This window comes from Hyperolius riggenbachi, chromosome 8 (genome assembly GCF_040937935.1).
Source record: "Hyperolius riggenbachi isolate aHypRig1 chromosome 8, aHypRig1.pri, whole genome shotgun sequence".
NCBI classification, from domain to species: Eukaryota; Metazoa; Chordata; class Amphibia; order Anura; family Hyperoliidae; genus Hyperolius; species Hyperolius riggenbachi.
In genome coordinates, this window is record NC_090653.1 from 179,368,672 (window position 1) to 179,395,961 (window position 27,290).

At 45.1% G+C, this 27,290-nt stretch overlaps 1 protein-coding gene across 2 annotated transcripts in view; it reads right to left on the reverse strand.

The window, feature by feature from the left end:
- The window catches only part of CCNB3 (cyclin B3), a 267,192-nt gene that overhangs the window by 92,507 nt on the left and 147,395 nt on the right, over positions 1–27,290 (reverse strand). For both annotated transcript variants that reach the window (XM_068249684.1, XM_068249683.1), the window contains exons 7-9: positions 26,555–26,647; positions 20,796–20,933; positions 18,774–18,929 (exon numbers count right to left, since the gene is read on the reverse strand). In XM_068249684.1, coding sequence (XP_068105785.1) covers positions 18,774–18,929; positions 20,796–20,933; positions 26,555–26,647 — 387 coding nt within the window. The remainder of the gene's footprint in view (positions 1–18,773; positions 18,930–20,795; positions 20,934–26,554; positions 26,648–27,290) is intronic.

Below are 27,290 nucleotides of genomic sequence, written 5' to 3' on the forward strand. Positions count from 1 at the left end.
TGTGGGACGTAGGCCTGCTATTCGCAGGAGATGGTGGGTGCACCCTCTACTCCTTCAAAGGCATAGGAAGGGATGGTTCAAGACACTGTACCAGGACCTGAGACACCCAGAAAAATGTTACAGCTCCTGCCGGATGTCCATATCACTGTAAGTATCCATACCTACCCACCCCAACCCCACTCTCCTCACAACACCTTGCCCCACAGCAAATGCTTTCCAGTTCTAATCCTTTATACCTCGTCACAGGTTTGATACCCTCCTGGAGATGGTGAGGAATGACCTCAGGAAGAAGGATACCCGTTCTCGGAAGGCTGTCACACCAGAGGAACAGCTAATGATCACTCTAAGGTCAGTAACAACAACTCCAACATTTTTTTTTTAAACCACAATAAAAAGTTTTATTACAAAACCTATCAACAATTGAAAAATAAATAACAAAGCTACCAACATGGAAGTGAACACAACAGTCTTCCAACATGAAGATAGAAAAAAAAAATCATAAAAAAAAAAACAGAACATAAACTGGGCACAGAGTCCCTTGGGCGTCGCCTTATAAACCTGACCCACAGGAAATAGAACATGCCATGTCAAGGCCAAAGGAACCAGGCTGGTAGCCGGGTTGGGCCATGACATGTTGCGGTTCCTAGGGGACAGGTTCTGAAGGCCACGTCTAAGGGGAGGGCTTGAGAAGCACAACTTTCTTTTTCAATTGTACATTACAATTTTAGGTAGGACCTTGATCCAAGAAAAAGGTTTGGTGTAGATGGTTGGTCAGGAGTGTCCGGGATACTAACGGTTGAACTGCTAGAACCTGTTCTTAACTGGGTGTACCTTCGGTCCTCAAATGCACTACCTATATACCCTTGGTAGGTTTGGGAAGGGGATTGCCAGGTTGTAGGTGGTTTCATGTGTGATTTGACAGCCTTTAGAAGGCTGTAGTGACAACAGCATACTGCCACTTGGGACTTTGTTCACCACGGGAAGAAGGGACAGGAGGGTGTGGTAGGCTGGGTGCCCTTGATGTTGTAAGAGTTCTGCACTATGGCTTTGCATTTGATGTATCTGCTGCTGCATTTGCGATACTTGGTTGTGGTGCTGCATTTGGATTTGGTCAAACTGTGCACGATCTTCATCATGCAGCAGTTTTACTTCATCCTGGTAGTGCCTGTGCAGCACGTCTAGCTCTTTTTGAAGCGACTCGATATGGAGCCGATAGCCCTCTATCAGGTTGCTTTTGTCTCCATCCTGCATCTGCCTGGTAATGATGGATTCGTGGCTTCTGAGAATGCCAAGTAGGCCTGACACTGCACCCGACATCTCTGCTTCAGTCTCCCTTCTTGTGGGTACAGGAGCAGCTCTCAGTCTCCTTGGAGCTGGAGGGGTTTCTGCCTCTGAGGTTTGGACTCTACGAGGCTGGCCAGCACTAGTGGACAGTGTCGGTGCCTGTGGTGTCCTGGACAGTGTCAGTTGGGGTAGGATCAGGGCCAGGGTCCTGAGGAAGGAGGGTGAAGTCCTCAGTTTCAGACCACCTGGAGTCCACGGAAACCTGCCTACTGGCAGGTGGTGGCGGTCAAACAGTCCATGTCCAGCACAGGGTCATCATCAATGTCATCAAAATTATCTTCGTCACTGTCCCAAATACCAACGACCTCCCGATCCATGTCGAGGTCCTCATCCTCCTGAAAATTATCTTCAGTCCTGTAGATAATACAAAGGAAAATGTTACCATAATATACCGCGTGTTGTTATCATATACAGTGTTTTTACCAGTGGTAAAAGTAGTTAAACTTACTCTCTAGCCTCCACAGAAGTTCTCAAGAACGCCAGCTGACGTGCGTAACAATAGGGTGTTCTTTTGGAGGATCCACTTCCAATCCTTTGTTCTTTGTGCTGAATTCTCAGTTCCTTGACATAGGCGTGGCGTACACTGCGCCATCGGGTCTTGTATTTTTCAACTGCAAAAAACAAAAAATAATAACTATTATTTCTCTCCTAGGTTCATGGCAACTGAGCAATCCTACGCATCTCTACACTTAACCTTCAGAATTGGGAAGAGTACGGTGGCAGGCATCATAGTGAGGACCACCAAAATTATCTGGAGAAGACTGAGGGCCACATACCTGTATATGCCTGTTCCACAAACCAGAAAATGGGAGGAGAGCTCAGACCACTTCTGGACAGAGAGTCGGTTCCCGAATTGTGTAGGTGCGATCGACGGAAAGCACATCAGGATCCAGAAACCGTTGAAGAGTAGCAGCCATTACTTGAACTATAAAAAAAATACTTTAGTATTTTTCTAATGGCAGTGGCTGATGCGGACTACAAATTTATATACGTAGATGTGGGGCCACACTGTACCACCGGCTGGAGCAAAACCAACTGCACCTACCCGCTGACAAACCTTGGCCTGGGAGAAGGACACCCGCCTACCCCTTTGTCTTTGTGGGAGATGAGGCTTTTGCCCTGTCTACCCACGTTATGCGGCCATACCCTGACAGGGGCCTCGACCGGAAACTTACAATTTTTAATGCACGGCTCAGCCACGTTCGCCGAATGGTGGAGTGTACCTTTGAAATCCTGGTGAACAAGTGGAGGATGTTCCACACACCGCTGCTACTGAAGCCGGACAACGCTGTCCACGTTGTCAAAGCCGCATGCATCCTCCACAATTTTGTGCGCCAGGAGGAAGTGGACATTCCCAATGTTCCAGAGGTACTCCCACTTTGGCTGATGCGGAGGCACGCGCAAAGGCCAAGAGTAGTCGCCCTTCGAAACAGGGACAGTGTGGCTATTTTATGACACCTGAAGGACAAGCATAACATTTTGTTTATTTTGTTCATTGTTTATTTTGTTAACCACTTCAGTACCAGCAGCCTCTGCCCCCTTAAAGAGACTCTGTAACAAACTTTTCAGCCTTAGTTCTTCTATCCTATAAGTTCCTTTGCCTGTTCTAATGTGGTCTGTGTTACTGCAGCTTTTCCTAATTGCACAGTGGCTGTGTTATCTCTATTATATGATCTAATCTGTTCCCTTCTGTCGGCACAGTCAGGTTAAAGCTGGAATGTGTGGAATGTGCAGGGCTGCTTGTGATTGGTAGAAGCTATACACACCCCCTCCAGGCTCTTTATGACTCACACACTCTGCTTATGTGAGCCTATCAGAAGCTGGTTAGTTTGTTTGTAAACACTGCCTAAAACTGTTAATTACAAGCCAGGTTTGCAGCAGAGAGTGGCAGAAACAGCACAGAGGGGCCCAGGAGAACATAATGAATAGAATGGTATGCTTTTTGCTGTAAAAATGTTAGAGTACAGATTCTCTTTAAGGACCATAGTCTGCTGGTACACTAAAACGCCGCATTCTGACGAATCGCCGCAATAATCCGTTGGTCACGCCGCTTTGTCCCTGCGGCAGGCTGCTCTCTCTGCAGTCTCTATGACGGCAGAGCGCTGTGCGCCGCTTTCATTGGCTCCTGACCCGGTCACTCAATGTAAGCCAATGGGATTGGCTTACAGTAATGACAGGGCCAGAAACCAATGAAAACGGCTCCTGCCCGGCTCACAGTGCCGTCAGAGGCGAAAGGGCAGCACATTGCGGCGGGTAGAAAGCGCCGAGTGGCAGGGACTCGCGGTGAATGGGACGTAGAGTTTACGTCCGGTCAGAACCGCAGCGTCACCCGCCCGATGTAGATATCAACTGCATCAGTCCGCAAAAAAGTACATTTTTTAAAAAAAAATAATTTTACGTTTGTAAATTGTTTGACTGGACGTAATGTCGGTTGTGGGTACACAGAGCATGTGTGTGAGCCGCAGGCAAGGAGTCGTGCGCCTGCGGCCCAAACACACGTGGTTGGGACACGGGTAATGGGTGGGACACGGGTACACAGAGCATGCGTGTGAGCTGCAGGCAAGCAGTTGTGCGCCTGCGGTCCAGACACGTGGTTGATACAAGGCCTGCGTGCTACATATTTACTATGAAACCACCCCCCACACCAAGAAATCACACAGCTGCAACACATCACACCCTCCCAACATCCATTGTAAACATACCTTGAACACTTTTCCGCTTCCAATTCAGTTGATCGAATCCCTTCACATAAGTTTTGCAGATATCCGCTCACAAACTTCTGCACTTCTGGATGTTATGGTGTTCTGGGTGTCCTTTGTCCCAGAGGGCAGGTTGCCCCTGCACTTGGACAATCAGGTCCTCGATGCTGTGTGGGCTTATGTCTTCCATCTCTTTCCAGAAATCCACAAACTGGGATGGATCCAACTCCTACAGCACTTCCAGGCCCATGTGCCAAACAAGCCAAGATGGCCGCTGAACCATAGAGAGTACACAAGAAAAGCAGAGTTAGTACCTGCTAACGATGTTTTCAACAATTCTTCAGGGCAAAGGTGAGACGTAGCTCCTCCCAGGAACAGGAACAGACAGCACTTCCCCTATAAAAAAAAGTCACATGGTTAGTCCACCCTCAGTGCGTTTAGCCAAGTACCCGACAGGTGAACATTCCACTAACCCATAACCGTGCAACTATCAGACACAGACAATTAACACCCGGGTGGGATCGTTGCCCTGAAGGATTGTTGAAAACATCGTTAGCAGGTACTAACTTTGCTTTTTCCCCACAATCCTTCAGGGCAAAGGTGAGACGATTAACAAGTAATACAACCTCAGGGTGGGACCACTGCTTGGAGAACGTTTCTACCAACCGCCTGGTCGTGTGCAGACATTGCATCAATTCGGTAATGACAGATAAACGTAGAAAAGCTTGACCACGTTGCTGCTTTACATATTTGCTCAGGCGAAGCCCCTGCATTATTAGCCCAAGAAGCTGCCCTAGCTCTAGAAAAGTGATCTTTAAATGAGGCAGGAGCCTCACTTTCCATAACTCTGAAAGCTTCTATAATAGCTAACCTAATCCAATTAGCTATAGTAGATTTAAGGCCCATACACGCGCCGGATTTTAGCGAACGACCCGTCGTTTGAACGTTCCGTCGTTCGGACGTTTCCGCGTCAAATCCGACGTGTGTACAGACTATCGTTCGGGTGATAAGACTGGTTACCAGCGATCCGCCGGGAACCAGAACCAGAGTGGGATCTCTTAGGGCCTTTGAGATCACAAATCTTGATGGTGGAGGAAGGGCAAACTATTTGGAAACCAAACATTATTGTCTGGCAAATAAATGGATTTTTTGCCACTTTTGCCCACCTAAGAGAAAGTATCTTAGCCTTCCCCCCCCCCCACCGCCTGACACGAGTCATTGGGATTCTGACATGGTCTCTGGAGCTTTAGACTTAAAGCCCCCTTTCCTGGACTTGTCAAAAGTCCACCTCCTGCCTTTACTTTGATCCTTAGAGGCATCCTTTTGATCACTCCTTGGCTTACGAAAAAATGGTTACCACAGTCTTCTGTTTCTTAAGCAAAACTTTCCTTTTATTCAATGTTCTTTCCAAAGCTGAATCCAGCTCTGGACCAAAACAATTCACCTGAAAAAGGGACACCACACAGCCTGTTTTTGGATGAGATATTACAATCCCATATTTTAAGCCACAAGGCTCTTAGAGAAACATTAGAGCAATGGACCTGGCTGTAAACCTAATTGCTTCAGCAGAAGCATCTGCTAAATATGCAGCAGTTTAAATGAGAATAGCAATAGACCTCAACAATTGCTAAACAGGTGCACCAGCCAGTATGTTAGCTTTGAGCTGATTAATCCACAGCTCCAAAGTTGTGGCCACACATGTAGAGGTAAAAGCCGACCTAAACATAGCCGCACTAGCCTCCCACAACCTTTTCGAATAAACATCCACCTTTTAATCAAGTGGATCCTTCAGCTTTGTATAATTGATTAGGAATAGACAAAACAGCTACCACATCCTCAATACAGAATTTAAACTTTGAAACAGATTCAGATTCTTTTTCTCTAGCGTCTGAATCCTCAGAACTAGCTGCAAACTCAGCCTGACTAATATCAACTTCAGTCACAGGATACTCCAGATACAGCAACCTGAGAAGTGGATGGATTAGCATTCAATGAGGACTTAATTGATTCCAATGAAGCATTAATCACCTCTCTAAAGGATTCAATGTATCCTGAACAGAGTGACCCGGCTCCTCCCCTACAACCCTCTGTATGCACAACTGACAGAGTTTTTGCATAGGGCAACATAAAATTGCACAAAGGGTATGTTTTATCATTAGGAGGATGCCTATGCTTATCTGCAGCAGCAGCAGCAGATTTAGCAGAAGCCTTAGTATTGGCAAAAATAACAAAACAACAAGGCATGTAACTCTGCTCACAGCTATAGCACAATCAGCCCAGAAAGAGAAACCATTATCTCACCTTTTGGGCGGCCTGGTTGCTCTCAATCCTCTCAGCGTCTGACATGCGTCCAGTTGACACATCCAGCGCAGGACAAACTCTCTCTGATCAACAGTGCTACAGGCCCGCGCAGCTTCCCCTTTAAACATATCTGGCCTGCCGCGAATGGATGAGTGGCGGCCCGGAAGCTGCAGAGAGAGTAATGAGCCGGCACTACAAATTGTTACCTTCGGCATACCCGCCGGAAAGTACGCATCCGGACGCGGCCAAGCGTCCTAATGGCCGCAATGCGCTCCACATGGCCGCCGGCTTACCTCCGTCCTGCTCACTCCGCCGCAAGGCCGCTAAGGGGAACCCACGCCTTCCACTCTTGCTCTCCCTGGAAGCGGGAGAGAAAGGTAGGCAAACCCCAGGAAAGCTCCAGCCTGGGGCGCATGGCCAGACTGCCTCAGTACCATAGTCTCAGCCACCCAGAGAGATCCACCTGCAGCCCAGCACACAGGCTTCACCCAAAGGGGAGATGCCGACCTGCCTGGACGCAGGAACAAACAGCACTGTGAGTGGACTAACCATGTGACTTTTTTATAGGGGAAGTGCTGTCTGTTCCTTTTCCTGGGAGGAGCTACGTCTCACCTTTGCCCTGAAGGATTGTGGGGAAAAGGAGTTAGAAAGGTCAGTTTTTATAGCCAGTGTGTTGTCCATTTTCCATTGGTTCCTATTGCCCTGCAAAACTTTCCGTTTCAGGTCCGCAGGGAGCAACGATCCAGAAAATTAGGGCCTGCGGAATTTTTTCGATCCGGGGACCTGAACGTACACAACGTATCCGTACGAACGGACGGATGTGTACGGCCCCATACATTAACATTGGATCCGTTCGCGTCCGGTCAGTTTGTACAGTAAACGGTCCGGTTCCGATCAGCAAAAAAACCCCGCTAATGTGAACCGGGCCTTAAAGAGAAACTCCAACCAAGAATTGAACTTTATCCCAATCAGTAGCTGATACCCCCTTTTACATGAGAAATAGAATGATTTTCACAAACAGACCATCAGGGGGCGCTGTGTGACTAATTTTGTGCTGAAACCCCTCCCACAAGAGGCTCTGAATACCGCGGTACTCTGGGCAAACTGCCACAATGTAACAATGTTCACAGACAGGAAACGGCTGTTTAAAGCTGTCTGTAACAGCCAGAGCAGCTAGAAACAGCTACATAACTTGCCCACAGTAACAATGTCACCATGTAATACATGTCAGAATGTGAATCTGGGAGAGGAAAGATTTTACAATGAGCAAACACTGACTAAATCATTTATACATAATTATTGTAAAAATGAAGCACTTTTTTTTATTAAATTATTTTCACTGGAGTTCCTCTTTAAAGGGAACGTGAAGCGAGGAAAATTATTTGAAATAAACACAACGTAGCTGCAAATGAATATTACATACTAAACTCACAGTCAGTTCCTCTCAGAGGCTCATCATTTTCTTCTTACAGTGATCCCTTCCAGTTCTCACAATATTTTGTCAGAACTGAAATATACCAGTTGCTGTCAGTTTTATATCAGCAGCTGTCAGTTAAAACTGAATGTGCAAGTTAATGTCCATGTTTCCCTATAGCTCAAGTGGGTGATATTACAGTTTATCAGTGTGCTGACTAGGAAGCGGTTAGGAGGTATTGGCCATTTTTAAAATGGAGGACGGAGGAAATCAATCGATCACAGTGGACAAATTGAATGCGCAGGCGCAGTATGAAGTTTTCTTGTACTGTGCAGTAAGCTCTGATGACGCGTGCGGGAGCGAGAGCTCGGCCGCGCAGCCGCAGTGTAATCACTCTCGTGATTACACGGGGACCGGCGGCGGGGAATGGCGCATCGGGAGAGGACGGTGCGGGACATTACCGCTGCAGGGGGTTGATAGAAGCCCCAAGTAAGTGTCAGCTTGTTTTACTTTTAGACTAACCCAGAACTCCTTTAAAAAATCTCCGCTTTGATGATCACTGAATAGTTGTTTCCGTGATCGAGATTTCGATCTGAAATCGATAGATCGTTAAGGCCTACACTGCAGGACAATTCCCAATCAATTTTAGCACGAAATCTGTCAGGAACCAGCCTTGTGACACTGCATCCGCCGTCTCGACGCTGTCCCCCCAATGTAAAAATGTGCCCCGTGCAGTAAGCTGTACACTGTGTCTGTCGCTGGTTCTGTACTATGTCCCCATACACGTGCGCCACGTGGTTGCCAGCGTAACATGAGCTTGTGTGACATTACACACACGCCCACGTATACCCCGGCAACCACGTGGGGATTGTGTACATGCACAGAGGACGGAGCCAGTGGCAGACAGGTAAAGTATCTTGCACGGGGCATATTTTACACTAGGGAGGACAGAGTTGAGGGTTCCACTGCGTTCCTCTCGATATTGCACCCAGTTAGCGCTGCGCACCCGATTGGACATTCTGCAAGATGTAGGGCTGACGTTCTCAAACATTGGTTGCACTGTTGATCAGGCATGCTCTTGGAGGCACAGATTTTAATCCGATTATAATAAATAAATCGGATGGTTGATCGGCTGCCAAGTCACCTGATGTATGGCCACCTTTATAATTGAATATCTAGCTGGACAGCCCTCGTAGTATGTACAGTATGATGCAATGAGGATTAAACAATGCAGAGTAAGTGACAACCACTAAATCATACAGATAAACTGTTTAAAAATAATTATAGGTTTGACGTTACCTGTGTACTATAACTGATCATCATCAGTAACTATGTATAAAAGTTATAAACTTTAAAATAATGGCCTCAATTCTGGTAGCAATGTGATGTAAATATTGTTTTGTAGGTAAAAACACCTCATGAGGTATTTTCTTTTTTAGAAAAGAAAAGATTTTTCTCCATTTCCAAACGTGAGGTAAAACATGAGGTGTTTCAGCGGTAAGCATGCAGTAAATAATAGTAGTCTTTAATGGTCTTCCATAAGTTAGGATAGTCTTTGGAAGATTATTTTTTTGAGGAGGGAAGGTGTATTTGATTATGTAGCAACCTATGAAAAAAGTATATTTATAGGCATCCCTTCTAAAAAAAAAAATCCAGTAAATATTTGGCGTTTTATTTCTACTATTCTTTTCTATTACACAGCCTGAATAGGAACGGCACTAAAACAGCAATAGGAACTCCACTAAAAACTGCAAAATGCATATAAATTGACTTTACCTCCAGGTACAGGCAGGTCTTAAACTGATTGGTCATTTATGTGCTAACATGCCCACTAATTTCCATGAGAATAGCCATTTTCAGTAAAATTAATGCAAATTACCTCACAAATCACCTCATAATTTACCTCATGAGGTAAAACATGACAAAAACCTACCAGAATTCATTACCTCATGAGGTAAATTACCTCAAATGAGGTAATTTGTTTGATAACCCTACCAGAATTGAGGCCAATGATACTACAGTATAATCTCCTGATAGTAAATTCTGATACAGTAACCATTTGGGTATAGTAAACTGTTCAGGTCACGGCCAAGCCCCATTATAAGTATATGGGTAACTAGTGTAATTATTCCTCTAACTAGATGATTAGAAGTGCGGCTGCGCGTACCCGCTCCCACGCACGTCAGCGGGCGCTTACTGTGCATGCGCAGTTTTCCTGTACTGCACCTGCGCAGTAAGATACCGCTGATGCACACGGGAGCGAGCACACGCGTGGCCGCGCTTCTATTCGTCTAGTTATTTTAACCACCTTGGCGTTCTATTGATTGCGCCAGGGTGGCGGCGCAGCGGTATTTTTTTTGTTTTGTTTGTTAGTTAAATCATGTAGCTAGCCTAGCGCTAGCTACATGATAGCCGCTGAGCAGCGGCATCCCCCCACCCCTTCCGATCGCCTCCGGCGATCAGAGCAAACAGGAAATCCTGTTCAGAACGGGATTTCCTCTTTGGCTTCCCCGTCGCCATGGCGATGATCGTGATGACATCACCGACGTCAGAGGGAGTCCCGATCCACCCCACAGAGCTGCCTGGCATTGATTGGCCAGGCTGCGCAGGGGGGGCGTGTTGCGCGTCGGATCAGCGGTGACCGTACATAGCACGCAGCTAGCAAAGTGCTAGCTGCGTGTTTAAAAAAAAAAAAAAAATCAGCCCAGAGCTCGTCATTACCGCCAAGGTGGTTAAAGGAAACATCCATATCCCTCTCAGTTAAGTTTCCCTTTTGAAGTGCTCTCTGGTGTGCTAAGATTTTGAAGTTCACTCTGGTGTACATACATAATGCAGAGGTACACTAATGCTTAACCTCCCTGCCGGTTATCCCGAGCTCAGCTCGGGGTAACCTGCCGCGGAGGATTCCTCAGGCCCTGCTGGGCCGATTTGCATAATTTTTTGTTTGTTACACGCAGCTAGCACTTTGCTAGCTGTGTGTAACTTACGATCGCCGCCGCTCCGCCGCAACCCGCCGCATCAGAGGGTGCCCCCCCCGAGCGCTGCCTGGCCAATCAGTGCCAGGCAGCGTCGAGGGGTGGTTCGGGACTCCCTCTGACGTCACGACGTCAATGACGTCGGTGACGTCATCGCGCCCGTCGCCATGGCGACGGGGGAAGCCCTCCTGGAAATCCCGTTCAGAACGGGATTTCCGGATGGGTATATGCGCCGGCGGCGATCGGCGCATTCGGGGGGACGCCGCAGGGAGGGGGGAAGCATGTAGTTAGCGCTAGGCTAGCTACATGCTAAAAAAAAAAAATAAATAATGCCAAAAAACACCCTCCCTGCCGTGCGCAGCAATTTTTTATAACGGCAGGGAGGTTAAAAGGCTTTTGTTATAGCAAACAACAAGCATGTAGAGCAGGTGCTCTGACTGAAGTCAGACTGGATTAGCTGCATGCTTGTTTCAGGTGTGAGAGCCAGATACTACTGCAACAAAGATCAGCAGGATGCCAGGCAACTGGTATTGTTTAAAGGGAAACATCCATATCCTTCTCATTTAAGGTTCCCTTTAAGGGGAAAATCTCAATCACTCCGGGAATCACACAGGTACTTTGTGGTTCAGAAAATTTCCAATTTCAAAATCAGAAACACCACTCCTGTGGGTCACAGGCCTGAAGCTGTGCTCGATAGGCCACCCTGCAGTTAGGATGTCTTGCTAGGGTTGCCACCTTTTGACTGAAAAAATACCGGCTTTAGGGTGTGGCCTGGAGGTGTGGCCTAAAAGTGGGAGGGGTTTGTTACAACCTTTTTTCAAACATAGCACAAGAAAGTTGAATATTTACAGAAATAGAAACAAATGTTAAAGGGATCCTAAAGGCAAGGATCCCCGGGGCTTCTACTACCCCCCTGCAGCTGTCTTGTGCCCACCCAGCCACTCACTGATGCTCCGGTTTCCCACCGTGGGTCAGTTTCGTGTTTGCCAATTCAGAGTCATTGGGCCACTGCGCCTGCACAGCTCTGTCCAAGCATGTCCTTCGCATTCCCGTCTGCTATAGCATCCTGTGCAGGACGCTATTGTGGATGGGAATGTGAAGGATACGCGTGGACACAGCTATGCAGGCGCAGTGGCCCGCCGACCCTGAGCAGGCAAAAATGAAACCAACCCCTGGGGGGGGGGGGGGGGGGGGGATGGAGGATCGTTGAGGACCGGCAAAGGCACAGGACGGCTGCAGGGGGTAGGTGGAAGTCCCAGGTAAGTGAAACTTATTTTTTTTTCCTTGCCATTAGGATCCCTTTAAATAGTTTAAAGAACACCTGTAAAAAAAAAAAGTGCCCATGGGTGGTACTTGCCTCTGGAAGAGAAGGCCTCTGAATCCTAAGGATTCCGCCATCCTCCTTGGGCAGCCTGATCCTGCGCTGGGACCCCCGGACAAAAGAAAACAAAAACAATCCATGTTACCATTTTGCACAGGAGCAGTAGCAGCTTCCCACTTGGGCTCTGGCGAAAATAGCTAAACCTCTACTGCATGAGCAGAGCGGGAAACAGCTAGTGCACATGCACACGTGCCAATAAACAGACAACAAGGAGATCTTGGGGGGAGGTCCTAGCGTTGGAACGCCCCTGCTGAGGACAGTGGAAGCCTCATTAGGATCCAGAGGCTTCCCTTTACGAGGTAAATAACCCCAGGGGCACTTTTTTCCCTACAGGCACACTTTAAAAGTGCCCATTAATTATACAATTCCACAGCTGATCAATCATTTCCAATGATAATCGATCGGAAACAATCGGTTGTGCCCATTATCGACCGAATTACTGGTAGCCAAGTCGATCATATTAATTGAATCGACCCGCTTTTCAGATTGATCCCAATGTAATTGGCTAGCAGGAATTTGGCCATTAATGGGCATGACCAATCGTTTCTGACTGAGTACTGTGGAAATGATCGATCAGCCACAGAATTGTATCATTAATTGATACATGTACCTGAGATCTCAGAAGAAGATTTTATACTCACCTGGGGCTTCCTCCAGTCCCATGAGCACCGAATCGTCCCTCAACATACTCCCAAGTGCCTCCATTTGGCCGCAATCAGCCCCAGTAATCTGGCTCAGTCGGCTATTCTGCGCATGCACGGAGGGGCTGCACATGCACAGAAGACCCCGACTTGCCGTGACTGAGCCAATTACTGGGGCTGATTGCAGCTGAACGGAGGCACCCAGGAGGACAGTGAGTGTTATGATATAACCTACTATCTTGTGCTTCACACAACCAATTACTGAAATAACAAAAAACCTCAGAGATCAATGACTGATATATGAAATACGTGTATTATGAAAATCACATCACATAAATTACACACAATATACCCATGATCTCCAATTATTGCACCATCCCTTTAAAACCCATGAAGTATACACCTGAGCATCTAACTGGACTAACATATGCACTATTATGTCGCTATGATCACATTTCCTATGCAGTTCAAACAAACAGGGTTATGAGTTCTCTGCCTAACTAGCAGGTGATACTTATCTCAGCACAGTCTGTGTATAGCTCTGATTTCCCTAGCACAGTCAAAGAATGGCATGCGTGGGTTCGGCGAGCGCGTCGCCCTGTGGCTACGTTACATAGACGATGTGGTAATGGTGTGGAGAGGAGACCGGCAAAGTCTCAACACCTTTGTGGAACAATTAAATTCTAATCTAAGAAACATTTTTGTAACGTATACCTGTGATGAAGAAATGATATCTTTTTTGGATTTAAAAATATTTAAACAGGGCAATAGATTATTAACCAGTACATACAGGAAAGAAAGTGCGGGCAATACACTACTGCATGCTTCAAGCCACCACTTGGGGTGTCAAATAAGGTCAGTGCCAACAGGGGAGTTTTTGAGGATAAGGCGCAATTGCGCCACTGTGGATTTGTTTAAGGAGGAGGCATATGCCCCGAGACAGAGATTGAAAGAGAGAGGCTACCCTAATAGGATGATTAAGAAAGCTTATGTTAGAGCATTGCAAACAGACAGGGAGTCCCTATTGGTAAAAAAGGAGCAAAGTAAGGGAGAGCAGAGTGTTAACGACCCGGTTAGATTGATTACTAAGTATGGCAGCCATTGGGAACAATTATTAGCTATTCTCAATAAAAATTGGGGGATTCTTACCCTGGACCGAGACATAGCAGAACAGAAATAGTGGGGACGACACCACACGTGACGGCGAAAAGAAGCAGTAGTCTTAATGATTTGCTAGTAAGAAGTGAGTTCCAAAGACATAGAGGTACCCCTGTGAGGAGAAAGGGGATGTTTAAATGTCAGAATTGCAGATTGTGTAAATATGTGATAGAAGGTGATACCTTCATGGACAGCACAGGTACTGCGAAGTTCAGAATACGAGATTATATCTCATGTGCTACAACAAAAGTAATCTATCAGCTGATTTGTCCTTGCAACAAAATGTACATAGGTAAGACGGGGAGGGACCTGTAAACACAGATAGGAGAGCATATAAAGAATATTAAGGCTAAGCATATGGATAGTGCAGTGGCACAGCATTTTATGGAGTGCCACAACAGTGACCCTAAAGGAATGAAATTTAGGGGGATTTACAAATTAAATATCAGTCCCAGAAGGGGGGATTTTGATAGAATATTGTTGCAGAAAGAATGCATGTGGATTTATAAATGTAAGGCCCTAAAACCAAGGGGAATAAATGTGGATTTTAATTTAGGAGTTTTTCTTTAAATCCGTGTTCGGGTCACCAAACCACCTTTCCTATGGGGGAAAATAAGAGATAGGGCCCTGTGTGTGTCCATATTGATGTGAAGTCTTTTTCCTGCCAGCAAAATTCCTAAATATAGATCTGACAATCTCTCATGGGGTATTTTATGCGCTGGAAGGGTCTGGGTTGGGGTTTGGTGATTTTTTGGGGTTCTGCCATGTGGGGTCCCCTCCCTCCGCATTTTAGAGACATGTGATTTGAGTTTAAAAATATCTTTGGCAACTGCTTCTATGAAGTATCTCCATAGGTGGGAAGCATGTTTAAAATCAGGTATATGTAACAGGTGAAGGCATATTGCTGTATTGAATGAGTACAATTATTAACCCAGCAGAGGGAGTAAGAGTACAGGCAGACAGCTGTCTTCTATGGCCTGGATATGACAGACAACGTGCATGCATAAAAAGCAACCACAAGATGGTGTTAGAGAGCACGTTACATAAATTTGGATGATAAACATTCATGCATGTATAAAAACAGCCACAAGATGGAGCAAGAGAGCTTTTTGCCATTAGTGCTGAAGAAATCAAAGTTGATTTGATGAAACCGGTCCACTAGTTTGAACTGTGTGAGTCACCATACTCAGAAGAGCCGTTTGGAGAGACTTCAGAACTGATACATTGTTTGCAGCTGGTTACACCCCTGCCTCATGGTGAGAGAGGGGGCAGAGGGATGGAAGATCATTGTAGAGATGGGAAGTTCGGATCTTTTCAATGATCCGGATGATTCGAATCGGATCATTGAAAAGATCCGGATCTTTGATCCGAATCTCGGATCATTTGACTACGGAAGCATTTAGGGGGTGAAATGACTAGCAGGACAGGAGAAGGGGAGGGGGGTGGACACGCAGAGAAGGGGAGAAGATGGACAGAGGGCAGGGAGTGGACAGAGAAGGGAGGAGGGACGAGCAGAGAGCAGAAATGTTTGTTTGCACACAATACCCACATGCTGCAATCATTACGCTTTACATGTATTTCACCTATATGCTCATCTGTGTACTCTGAATGCAAACGTCACAGAGTGAAAGAAAGCATTCCCCAAAGTAAAGTGCAGCTGTTTAGGAGGATCATATTGCACTGCAATCACAGTGCCTGCAAAGTTACTGAGCTGTGCTGAGCTGAGCCAAAAGTTTCCAATGTGATCACTGTGCTCAACTACGGAACAGACAGCCTGCAATGAGCAGCACGTTCTATATAGCCAGTATGTGTGCTCTACACATATCTGGCAGTGGCACCCATGTCCCCTTTCTTTCATCTACCTGTCTCCCTGCAAGGCTGCCTCCCATCCAACAGTGCGATCCATCTCAGCTCGGCTTCCAGGACCCCGCTGCGAGGGGGCGTGTCGCTCCTGGCCCCGCCCCTTTTGCGATCCGAATCACTCATTTTGATGATTCGGATGATTTGACTCACAAAATAGATTCGGATCAAAGATCCGAATCGTTCATGATCCGGACAACACTAGATCATTGTGCACAGCTAGTAAGACCCTGGAAGCAGCGGGGACGCCCGTGCTGAGGACATTTGTACTGGGGCCAGGCTGTTGCTGCAACTGCACTGCTATACTGAAGAGGTGCTTGGTCTCTTGGGACAGAGTTTGTTAAAGGCTGTTCCCGGGTGCACAGGGAATGGTGAAGTATGGTGAGACACACTGCATGTTTTTAATCACTGCTGTGAAGTATATATGAGCAATCCTGGCCAGATGAATTGCATATGCTTACTACTATTTTTTGCACGTGCTTTTTTTCAGTGAAGCCGTTCTGTTTGGGACCTCAGTATCCAGCAATAAACTGCACCTTCTTTGACTGTGCTAGGGAAATCAGAGCTATACACAGACTGTGCTGAGATGATAAGTATCACCTGCTAGTTAGGCAGAGAACTCATAACCCTGTTTGTTTGAACTGCATAGGAAATGTGATCATAGCGACATAATATAAGTACAGAGGGGCTGCAGCACACAACAGGAAAACCGTGACAGGGGCTCTTGGTTACGCTTTAACGCGCTTAAGCTCACCAACTGCGCCAAAGTGTCCCCAATCTGGTGAGTCCTACTCTACCATGCAAAATGCCAGTTTTTATAAGCAGTCTAGTGGGAACTAAACCAAAAACCCTAAAATGTCAACTAGATGGGAAAAAAGGAAATTAAAAACACCTCACCCTTCACCTAGCTACCAAACGAACTCTCTTAACATGTGCAAAGCACTCATTTATATACTTAACTGTGCTAGAGGTGGGCGTGGTCATGCAGGCTCACAGGGGGAAATTATGAATAAATTACCAAGGGGTGAGCAGCACAAACCAAATTTTTTTATGCAATTCTATGCAAAGCATGCACGCAGCGCTGGAGGACCTCCAGCGCTGCGTGCATGCTTTGCATAGAATTGCATAAAAAAAATTTGGTTTGTGCTGCTCACCCCTTGGTAATTTATTCATAGCGACATAATAGTGCATATGTTAGTCCAGTTAGATGCTCAGGTGTATACTTCATGGGTTTTAAAGGGATGGTGCAATAATTGGGGATCATGGGTATATTGTGTGTAATTTATGTGATGTGATTTTCATAATACACGTATTTCATATATCAGTCATTGATCTCTGAGGTTTTTTGTTATTTCAGTGAGTGTTATGAGGCTGGAAGAAGCCCCATGTGAGTATAAAATCTTCCTATTCTGAGATCTGAGGTACACTTTAAAAAGTACCTTAACCGTTTGAACTAAAATGAGATTCTCTCACCTTCTCCCACCAGCCGCCTGCAGACGGTCCTCAACGGTCCTCTATTACCCCGCTGCAGGTTAGTTTAGTTTCTGCCGACTTTTTGCCGCAATAGAAGGGGAACGTGAAGAAGGATACGCGTGGCCAGGGCTGCGCAGGCGCAGTGGCCTGCTGACTTTTAGTCAGCAAAAACGAAAATAACCCGCGGTGGGGGAACAGAGGATCGTTGAGGACCAGTGTGGGACAGGACGGCTGCAGGGGGCTGGGCGAAGCCCCAGGTAAGTGAATCTCATTTTAATTCAAAAGGTTTAGTTTCCCTTTAAAAGTCTGGAAGGGAGGATAGGGGCTGATGGAGGTTTGGAGAGAGAGAGAGGGTGTAAAGACACAGAAAGTGACTATGTGTCCACTCTACCTGCTGGACAGGCTCAGGTCATTTGGATGTTCCTCTCTCCTTGCTGTCACACAGCATAAGCTGTGACAAGTCGTCTGGACCCCTCTCCTCACTTCTGAATGCTGCCTGGGGGGGCTGGGACAGTGTCTCTTGAAGTTTGGCTGGCTGTGTCTCCTTCTCTCTTTCTCTTGGAGTCCTGGCTCTCCAGGAGTTGTCTGGGGGTTGGGCTCTGCAGAAATTTCCAGCCTCTCTCTCTCTCCTCTCTGTCTGTCTGACGTCCTTTGCTGAGCTGCTCTGACTGTTGGTGTGTGTCTCTCTCTCTCTCCGTGGCTCAGCAGCCAGCTGGCAAGTGACTCCTCCAGACCTCCATACACTCCCCAGTGACTGTGACACACTCAGCTGAACAAGCTGGCTGCTTGTGTGAGGCAAGCTGAGATGAGTGGCAATTATTCAGGCCATGTGCTCTGCTGCAGCTGCTCCGAGCCAGCTCTCTCTCACTGTCACCAAGTCCTGGCTCCTCCTTCTCCTATAGTCCTCAGCAGCGCGGGGAAAATACAGCCACTCCCGTGATTGGCTGGCAGTACGTGACCAGCCAATCCGAGAGAAGAGAGGAGGGAATTGCGTGAGGGTGATCAGCCTGGGGCTATTTTTTCCGGCAAATGACATGCCGGAAATAATTAAATACCGGTGTCCGGCTTTTTAGCTGTATTTCCGGCCAGGCCGACCAGATTCCGGCCGGGTGGCAACCTTATGTCTTGCCCAAGGACTCTTTATTGAATAGGTACTGAACTCGAAGCCAGGATTCAAGCCTTTGTCTCCTAAATCAAATGTGGTGCCACTAGTATTAACCCCAATAAAAAAGAAAACAGGCTACACAGGCAATAATAAGCCAATACATTTCTGTATTACCATTGCTCCCAAGACATTTCTACTGCCAGCCATTGTTTACATTTTAACTTGCAGGCCCTGCCATAAGACTCCCAAATGCACGTTCCATTTTCATCTGCTGAGAATGTATAGGATCCATTTTCTTGCAGTAAAATGTAATATTTACTTTTATACTATTTAGTGCAGAATCCAGTGTAAAGATTTTCAGAAAGGATCATATGCATAAATGCCTAAATACATACAAATCAATCATATGCATAAATAAGTACCTTTGCAAAGCGCCGAAGAAAACGATAAGGTACAGGGATGTTTATGTCAAAGTTCAACCTTTGTAGGATGTCAACTTCCATAGCAAGCAACTCCTCTCTCTTGTATGCATCATCACAGATATAGAGGAAGTCATCTAAGCAAGGTGGGCAGCGTTCCTGTGCACACAAATACTAAAAAAAATGAGGCTGGAGAAACTTGTAAAACATTTCAGTTAAAAGGGCAAGGCCAAAAAGGTGCAGTTACAAAACCAACAATGGGACATAGAAATCTCGGGCCGGCATGCTCGACCGGATGCGAGGCCGTAACGGCGTGCTATATTGGGACGAACGTCAACAACTGAACCCGTGGGTGCTGCTACCCCCCCCCCCCAAAATAAAAGGTTGAAATGTCCACTGTCGCCCATTGCAGCGCCCATACATCTTCTGCATTGCTGCCCCACGTGGCTACCGGCATAGTCACACCTGTGGCTACCGGCATAGTCACACTATAGTCCCATAGTGCCAGTACCCACTTGGGGCATCAATGAGGAAGGGTTATGGGCACCAAGGCGGGAGACAGCAGACAGTAGGCCTGAACGATTTTAAGAAAAAATTGAATTAAACGATTCCTGTCTGAAATTACGATTTCGATTCGATTCTCGATTTCCTTCAAATCAAGCTTTGTTTCCCCTCTGCGTCTCTCTTTGTGTTCCCTCTGGGTCTCTCTCTGTACCCCCTTCTGTGTCTCTCTGTTTGCCCCCTTTGTCCCCCAAGCTGCGGCAATGCTGGATATACCTTCCAGCACAAGTTCAGTGATGCCCGCATATCCACTTCTCTCTAATGCACGGCATACTTCCTGTATGTCATATGACATACAGGAACCAGGAAGTATGACGTGCACAAGAGCCGGCAGGCGGCGATAGAGGCCGGACAGTTTTGGGTTCGTACGGAAGGTATGTCCAACACTGCCGATGCTGCGGGCCGCACCCGCCGGGACTTGGGGGGGGAAGGGGGGGGCTTTGACGATTCTGAAATTGTGATCTTGGTGATCGCGATTTCGGTTTAAATTCGATTTATCTTTCAGGCCTAGCAGACAGTATTAAATGCATGGGCACATTTAGATCCAGAGGGCAGCGACAGAGGCGGCAAACGCAGCGCCACAAGGCTGATTCCAGATTTCATGCTGAAATTGATCGGGAATCAGCCTTCGGTGTATGGGCAGCCTTACTAAGGGTGTACCTAGCTGAAGAACAAATGATTCAACAAATCTAGAGTGGATTTTTGTTGTTTGCACTGCTATTAAGGTGGCCACACACCATACAATTTTTTAAATATCTGTTCAATTTAAGAATTGCAATCAATTTTTCTGACAGATTGTAACATTTCAAAAATATGATCAATGTACCACACACCTATGTTCAATTTTTTCCTCAATTATGATAAAAATGATTGGAAACTTAGAGAAAATTGCTAGGGTGTGTATATTAATAAATTAACAATCTAACACACACCATACAATCTTTAGTAGAAATTGAAGAGAAATATCTGGCATTCCGGATCTATTCAAATCGAGAAAAAAAACGGGAAATCCGATCTGATTTTTCAGTCGAATGAAAAAAAAAAAAACTTTCGATTTTTCCGAGAGATACAATCGTTTTTATCGAATTACTGTAAAATTGGATGATTTTATTGCATCGTGTGTGGCCACCGTTAGGCAACAAGAGCCAGCAGCCCACAAACAAGTGATATTACCTCATAGTAGGATTGCTGAAATGTTAACTAGTAGCAGTGCAACATGCAGAAAGAAAAAGCCATTCTTGCCATTTCTCCACTGCAAAAGATCAACCACTAATTCACTAAGATTTCAGTAGCCATTTTCTATGTTCTGATACATAACGTGCTACTTTTAAAAGTACTGTCCAAGTTTGCTGGATCTCTAACTGGCTTGCTGGTTCTTCATTGTGTCAAATGTGAAATGTAGAAAAAGCATTAACAGAGGGCCTTTTATGAACTTTACATTCTATGCTACACACATCGCATTACCTCAAATTTTGATGCAATAAGTACAGCAGTAGAACCAATAAGCTGCAACTTCTCTCTCGTAGTAACAGAAACTGCTAAATAATGGTCCACCAGTTTTATTGACAGGTACAAAGTCTCATGATTCAGTTCAAAGTTTTCCTGCAAAGAAAAATAGTATCCGGTGAACATAAAATGTCAAAACCCACACAAATACAGAGAACACTTGTGAGGCTACGTTCACAGTGGGACGTTGCGGAGCCGCGTTATAAAGTCTTATAACGCAGTTTACCGCACTGCAATGATAAGCCTAAGGGATTTTCACAGTTTGACAATAGCATTGTAACATGTAGCTAACACACTGCTGCAGTGTTACCTCTAAATGCACACGTTACCATGTACAGGAAAACCTTTTCATAACCTGTATGCTTTACTGTACCTACTGTATGTGGCGGTAACACAGCATTAATATGCGTTACAACACTTTTTGCGTTGTAATGCTGCGTTGCGACTTTAACGTCACATTACAACGTAACGTCACGCTGTAAATAAGCCTTGTAAGGATAAGAGAAAGAGAATACCAGCCCCTAATTCAATCCACCACAAAGCCTTGTTGCACAATGAAGCAGGGCTGTGGAGTCGGAGTGGTGGAGTCGGGCAATTTTGGGTGCCTGGAGTCGGAGTCGGGAAAAAATGCACCGACTCAGACTCCTAATGAATTTGTAACTGTAATTAAAATAGAAAATATGATAAAATGTTCTATTTCTCAGATAATAGTCATTAAAAATAATGTATATATACAGTATATATACAGTAATAGCTGTGCTTAGTCCACAAAAATGAAATAAACCAATCAAAATGAGTTACTTGTGCTGCTTCAATAAAGCAGTCCCCGTATTTTTAAAGTCAGATATACATATCTGATTGTGACTGTATATATATGATGTGTACACAGGAATCTCTTATATATACTAAATAACATCTATGCTGTAAGTATAAAGCCTGATGTGTAGCCATGTCACTAATAGAGTTTTTATTGAAAATTTTTAAAATTATACAGAAGGAAAGTTGTGGTTAGAACAGTGTACATGAAATGCAGTTCAGAGTAACAAGTATCTAATAATACAGTAATACAGAAATACAATATTACAATAATACAGTAGTAGTTTGCAAAGGAATTATAACAATGTTTTGAGTTTAACACTACTAAACTGAACTCCTAGTGTGAGTATTTATATACTAAAGGAGATATGTCAGGAGTATATCTATAAACCAGATGAGAGAATGTTGCGAGGTTCTAGAACACTGCCCCAATGTGCGGGGAGGAGTCAAGAATAATTCTTGACGTATTAGCATTACGAGTTGAATACTGTAAGATAAGAGGAAATTGTAATATTACAATTCCCTTGTGGATAGATGAAGAGATTTTCTATTATTAGGTTATCAATTCCACCAGTAAGAATGAGTGAGGGATCACAGATCCCAACAAATACCTTATGTAGGTCTTGGAAGTAGTCTTAAAGTTATTGTACTATAGAACTAGTATGTGGGAAGATTTGTAAAGACCTCTCTACCTGGAGAATGGGGGACTTACACCACCCTACAGAGACTCCAGAGAGTGGTATCAATATAGCTAAGTATCCTATATAACACACACGAGCTCAAGTAACTATGAACATGGACCTGTAAATGCGCGAGTGAAAAATAACTAGTGGCTAGTGGTTGATTGTATAAAATCTGTGTAATGCTTCCAAGAGTATCAATCTGTAGTGATTGTGAGTTTGGAAGCTCAGTTAGTCATAAGTATATATAGTAACTTAAATAACTGTGCTAGGCAAAGAGCCTAAAAAACTAACTAAACTACTCTAATGTCACTAATAGAGATGGTCAACGAGATGGAAATAATTCTGCATTGATGCTGATTTATGCAAATGTATGCACTCCCTTTGCTGATGAAATCAAATAATTTGATAGGTTATTAAAATTTGGTTTGGTGACTACAAATTAAAGGGTAACTGTGACGGATGAAAAGTAAAGTTTTATACATACCTGGGGCTTCCTCCAGCCCCCTTCAGGCTAATCAGTCCCTCACTGTCCTCCACCACCCGGATCTTCTGCTATGAGTCCTGGTAATTCAGCCAGTCAGCGCTGTCCGGCCGCATGCCGCTCCCACAGCCAGGAACATTCTGCACCTGCGCAATAGTGCTGCACAGGTGTAGTATGCTCCTGGCGGCGGAGTGTGTGCATGCGCGCTACGCCTGACTGGCTCAAGTACCTGGACTCATAGCAGAAGATCCAGGTGGTGGAGGAGGACAACGAGGGGCTGATTATCCTGAAGGCGGCTGGAGGAAGCCCCAGGTATGTATAAAACTTTAATTTCATCTGTCTCAGGTTTACTTTGTTACACAGTAGTACTATACGCTACATATGCACTCCCCACAGAGCTGCAGGGAATCCACTGAGAATGCTGTGCACATTGAACACAGAGGTGTTGTCTGTTTACAATCTCCTCATTCCCCTGCAGAGTACCTGCACATCATTCTTACATGTACCCACACTTACATTGCCTAGGGCCTGATAGATGTCCTTTGTTCCGGTTTGTACCTTTTACAAGTACTCTTACCAAGGACTAGTTTAGTGCTACGTACACACATGCGACAACGATCGTTCGTTGTCAACGACGAACGATCTTTTAATTGACGAAAGAACGACCGAAGTAAAGTTAGTTGTAAAAAGTATGTAACGATCACATCGTTAGAACGAACGTTACACCACGTAAAAGCACTTAATGCGCCTGCGCATAAAATTGTAAAGTTCCTTGGAGAAAAAGTGAAATGCGCATGTCCAGCCTGGTACGAACGATCGTTTCCAACGATGTGCCACTTTTGCTAACGATCGTCGGTGGTAAAAATCCGCCAAGACAGAACTTTGTTTTGTAGCGATTTGCCTCGTTCGTCGTTTGCCTTAATAGTCGTTGGTTCGTTTTTTGTAACGATCGTCGTTGGTAAAGATCGGGGAACGATCGTTACAAACGACTATAGTCGCATGTGTGTACGCACCTTTAGTCTAAAGGGAATAAATATAGTAGTCTACATATCCTTCCCACTTCAGTTGTCTTGTAAAGTTCCTAAGCGTTGGCAGTTAAGAGACGAATTTCATGTTACATACTTTTAATCAACAAAATTGTAATATGCAAATTAGAGGAGTCGAAGTCGTGGAGTCGGAGGAATCCTAAACTAAGGAGTCGGAGGATTTTTGGACCGACTCCACAGCCCTGCAATGAAGACCAGGAAAACCCATGTGCCTGAAAATAATTCCTTTGCTCCCTGCTGTCCTTACAGCCACATGGCCAAAGGAGCCCAGATTATACCAAAATCTAGAGAAAAAGCGAATTATGTGGATGAATAAAATGAGAAGCTAACCATATAACAATCCATTCAGTCACTTGAAAACTGGCCTCAAAGCTGTAAAATCACCAAATCCCAAATCTAAGCAGACTAGGGCTAAACGTTTATCATTTTTAGACTGAAATTGTGTTTCCGGACAAGACTATGTGATCGTCAAATCTGCGGTTTTTCTGAGGAGCAGTGGGCCGGCACTACAATATATTCAGTATGCCCCACTGCGGCCACCCACGGCTTGTGTAAGCAGGGATGCTCTCTGGATGAATTGCGAATGGATTTAATTCGGAATTCATCATGATCATTAGAGCACCTGAGCGGTTGGGTGAGGGAGGGTTAAAAACTTACCCAGCAGCCATCTTCTTTAATCAGTCCCACCCTATGTTCCAAAGTGCGTCACGTGACTACCACTGCTTCCTTCTTCCGGGTTGAAGTTAGAAGCGTGGTAGTGACTTGACGTGGCCTGGAACGCAGCGTGGGAAGGATGAAAGATGATGGCTGTAGGGTAAGTTTAACCCTCCCTCAACCATCCGCTCAGGTGCTCTAATTATCAGGATGAATTCCAATTGAAATCCATTCGGGAATTCATACGGAGTGCATCCCTGTGTGTAAGGATGGTGGGGTGAGGCGAGTTGGCAGCTCAGCAGGAATACACATGTTACCTCTTTCACCAGCATCGTGGTTTTCCTGGTGGACCAAAGTGGCGCTTCTCTCTGATGTGACTTTACATTCCATCGTCAAGTCAGAGAACACCGCTGCGTTCCACCAGGCAGGAAAGGAATCATGTAAACCACAATGCCGGCAAAAGAGGTAACATGCCTCCCTCTCCTGCCTACCGACTCACCCCACCACCATCTACACAACAGTTACACAAGCCGCGGCGGGGCAAAAAATATGCTGGCTATACTGGGAGCCCTGGCTAACCTATACTGGGTGCACCCACCTAGCTAACCTATACTGGGTTAGCGTCTAGTTTAATATTGGCAATATTAGTGATATTCTACTACTGGGAATAATGCTGATAGTAGAATAATGGTAGAATTACTGATATTCTACTATCGCTTTACTCAACCTTCCTTTCACACCATCTCTCCACTACCTATTCCAAACACTAAGGTCTCTTTCACACTCTACATTGAAAAGAAACTGATGTATTTTAACTGATCAGTTGTTCCATAGCAGTGCATTGTGAAAATGCTTTGCGTTAAAATGCATATAATTTGAACTAAGCCATAGTAGGGAAACAATGACATTACCTTCACCTGGGGTGCACATAAGTTGTCAAGTCAGTGATAACTGACAGTTGAGATAGTGTAAAAGGATCCTTAAACTCTTGGTTACCACTAGTACTGCCAATGTGGGGTCTGGCTACCTAATAGCCAGATCGCATGCCCTGATAAAATGCTGCCACCACCCATATTGTCCAATGTGCACCACAATTAACATTGCCGATTATGCCTGCGCCCAAATTTGCCTTTTCGGTAAACAGAGCTTAGGACACAGACAGACCTACTATTCCAAATAGACTGTGCCAGCCGAAAGAGCGGCGCGCGAGATGAGATGAAGAGAGAATTAAATAAGAACTAAATATCAGCATCATCTTTGGGTTTCTAAACATCTGTATTATTGTTCTATCAAAAGTAATTTAGGAGGAAAAAAAACAAAACACCTTGATGCCACAAATTAAGTCTGATATCACAAATAGAAAAAAATTAAATTCAAGAAAAAAAAAAGAATTCTACTCCCAAAGATGCAATAAATTGTTTCAATTGAAAAAGTATTTTCTTATAGCAGGAGCAAGAAGTTTTAAATCAGGATGATACCATTTCATCCTGATTCAAAACTTCTTGCTGTTACTGATGGCTAACACAGTACAACACTCTGCTGCTTCTTATAGCATGAGGCAGGGATACAAATACAAAGATTGAAGTTTAACTCTACAACCTAATTAATTGCAAATACCTTCTGTTTTAAAAAGGCAAATTTCTGTTTTGCATAGCATTTTAGTAAGAGGGCTTTTTTGGTCCTTTTTTAGCCCCTTACACACTCAGAGTTCTGGTTCACCATGAGCTTGTTGGGCAATTTCTAACAATGGGTGTTTCAAGTCCTACCCCATAGGAGTCACATTAATCCATGTCATGCACTGATTAGGACCAACCAGTCTGAATACATGTTGGAATATTGTGGCCCTGTACAATTAACAAGCTCACACATCATTGCATTCCAGCGGTTCTGGAGGTGTGTTTAGCTTTAAGGGACATCAAAGGAATAATTTCCATATTCAGCAGAGATGCATTGTCAACCTGAATAATCATCAATACTTTCTGTTTTATGATGTTAAATTTCTGTTTAACAAAATAGTGTGGTTCTTTCTGCACTAACCTGAACTTCCACCATCCAGTCTACCAGGATAGCTCTCATCTCCTTGCTAATATCGGACTGTGAATCGATGTAATTAGGCAGCACAAACATTTCCTGTTAATCAACACATTTAAAAAGGATGGGGAGGAGGAGAGAGAAATAAAAAAAAAAGTTCAGTGGTCTACAGAGTGACAAATGTGCACATTTACACTATATGACAGTATACAGACAAAATCATGCAGTTTTCACATGACCAGAACAACTATTAATGCGGATTGTGCTAATTTTCATCACATACATATAAATTATTTTGATGATAATAAAGCTGAACAGAAGGCCATCTTTTTATCTCAGCAGCGGCTGCTGTAGCAAAAGCCTTTTAAAGAGAGTCTGAAGCGTTATTAAAAATCACTTTTTACCTTATATTCAGCAGGGGTATGTTTGCCCCTGCTAAAACGTCGCTATCCCGCGGCTGAACAAGGGGTCTTTACCCCCCAAATCTCCTCTGAAGTGTCCGGGGATCGCTTCCGTGTGAGGCAGGGCTAATGGCCGCAGCCCTGCCTCTTAGCGCGTCTATCAGCGCTGATCGCCACCTCTCCCCGATCCCTCTCCCTTCTACCTACACATAGAGGGGAGGGGGAGAGGTGGAGATCCGCGGCTGAAAGACGCGCATGGAGGCAGAGTTACAGCCATTAGCCCTGCCTCCATGAGCAGCAAAATCTACGACCAAGTTGGTCGTGGATTTTGCCAGGGGGGA